The 2021-nt window shown below is 52.8% G+C and overlaps 1 protein-coding gene across 2 annotated transcripts in view; it reads right to left on the minus strand.

Moving 5' to 3' along the window:
* Positions 1–1844, minus strand: part of TSFM (Ts translation elongation factor, mitochondrial) — an 8796-nt gene extending 6952 nt beyond the window's left edge. Inside the window, exons 1-3 of one of the 2 annotated variants that reach the window (XM_007467627.1) lie at positions 1725–1844; positions 1328–1501; positions 571–699 (exon numbers count right to left, since the gene is read on the minus strand). In XM_007467627.1, the coding sequence (XP_007467689.1) occupies positions 571–699; positions 1328–1501; positions 1725–1823 (402 nt within the window). In that variant the 5' untranslated portion in view covers positions 1824–1844. The remainder of the gene's footprint in view (positions 1–570; positions 700–1327; positions 1502–1724) is intronic. The other variant, XM_007467628.1, reaches the window with a different exon arrangement.
* Between the last annotated feature and the right edge of the window lie 177 nt (positions 1845–2021).

The raw sequence follows: 2021 nt of genomic DNA on the forward strand, positions 1-2021 counted from the left end.
CCTGCTGTGCCAATGAGTTAGCAATAACCTGCGCATTCACAGGACGGCTCCATAACGTCCCCCAAAGGATTCACTACAAGTTCACCACCTGCCTGTGGCACATGCCATAATCGCCTCATTCCCTAGGCTCCTCCAACACCAAACCACTTTTGTTTATCAGCTTGTTTATCTCTTCTCTCGCTCTAGACTAATCCACACCTGATTCTTCACCAACTGGGCCCCTAAACCTAAACCTCCTCTAAAACAGCTGCTTGCTGTCCATCATCTAATTAGTCTAATTCCTAGCTTTAAAATCTAACTATTCCAGGAAACAATCAGTGACGAGGTGTAAGGCCACAATGGACTCACATTTAGGAATAACAGGCTACACTACTAGGCCTTTTCTCACCCACAACCTGTGCATTTCTATACTTAAATGAATCCATAACTAGTAACTGGGGTCTCACGGGCTTAATTCTAACTAGGTTTTATGGTTCTCAAACACCTCTTCTTTAAGAATGCAAAGGGTCTACCACAAAGCCTACACCCAAGGGACAGCTGTTCCTGGCATCTAGAAATCTGACAACTCACCTCTACTAACACAGTCGTGTTTCCTTCTTGCAGCAGCCCAATCAGACCTTCTTTGGTCTTCCTGCCATGGAGCCTGGCAGCTTTACTCCAGCCCTCCTTCTGGGCCTGTTTGTGGAGCCAGCTCTCTGCCTATAAATAAAAAAGATAAAGGGCAGATGACAAAGGCACAGAATTTAGAACAGAATGGGGCTCTAAAATACCTCAGGTTCCCCAATTCTTTCTCCTTCCCCTCAGCCCTGCAAGAGAAACTAATCTATCATTTACTGGCAGCCTACCACTGAACGACAAACAGTGGGCATTGTGCCTGGTGTTTTGGATAAGTTTAATCTTCACAACAACTCTATGTGGCAGATAGTAATATTTTCTTTATATAAAAAAGAACAATGCAACTCTGAAATATTAAGTAAGGTGTCCAAGGTCACAGGATTAGTGTGAGGATACCACGATCTGGGTCTTGGTCGTCAGTCTGACTCCAAAGCTCCCACAAGCCCTTTCAGCCCCAAGCAGCAGAAAACCTCATAGCAGCCTTGCATGGAACAGTTTCTTAGCCCTGCGACCCTGAGTCAATTGCTTCGAAATAGGTAAGAGTCAAAGGGTGAGATTGTCATTGAAGTCAGAATCCTATCTAGGACTCTGTCGTTATGGGTCACTGGGCAGCAGATCTGACTTCTACGCGACCTCCCAAACGCACTGGGATCGGGCCCCAGTACCCCACTCCCACCCCCGCGCCTGCTCCCCTCTAATTCCTCTCCCACACCTGTTTGAGATCCCCGCCACAAGTCTCCAGAGCCTTCTTGCAGTTTACAAAGGAGTAGCCCGTTCTCCGCCGCAGCTTCATGAGGAGCTCCTTGCTGGAAGCCGAGGAGGACAGCCAGGGCCCAGCGTGAAATATATGCCACGGCTGGGGCGACTGAAGCAGAAGGGGCCCCACCTGGAGAGAGTAAGAAAGCATGAGAAGCAGGAAGCAGCGAGGAGCTCGTGGGGTGGAAGCACATCGGCCGGGAGGCGACCTTAGGAGAGACAGACCCAGGGGGTGGGGGAAAGGCAGCGCCCGGACGCTGCACCGCGAAGAGGGACCGAGGTGCGGGGAAGGGGGAGATGGAGCCGAACGCAGCCAGGGGAAGGGGAGGGAGCGTGCCCGGCACACGGGAGACCTGCAAGGAAGGCAGAACGGGGCCAGGGCCAAGAGCACTCACTGGGCAGCTGCCGGCCCGCGCGACCAGACATAGGCGCAGTGTGCGCAGCAACGACATCTTTCCGGGGGCCGTACACTGTTGCCGCACCCGTGAGGCCACGGGCCTACGGCGTAGCGGCGGGGCCAAAACTCTCCACCGGAACGCGCCAAGCGGAGATGGCGCCACCTGCTGTCCGGGAGGCGCATTCGCCTCCCCTACTTGGCGTATTGAGACTACATTTCACAAGGGAATTACCCCCCCCCCCCCCCGGCAAAA

This window comes from Lipotes vexillifer, unplaced genomic scaffold (genome assembly GCF_000442215.2).
Source record: "Lipotes vexillifer unplaced genomic scaffold, Lipotes_vexillifer_v1.1 scaffold387, whole genome shotgun sequence".
NCBI classification, from domain to species: Eukaryota; Metazoa; Chordata; class Mammalia; order Artiodactyla; family Lipotidae; genus Lipotes; species Lipotes vexillifer.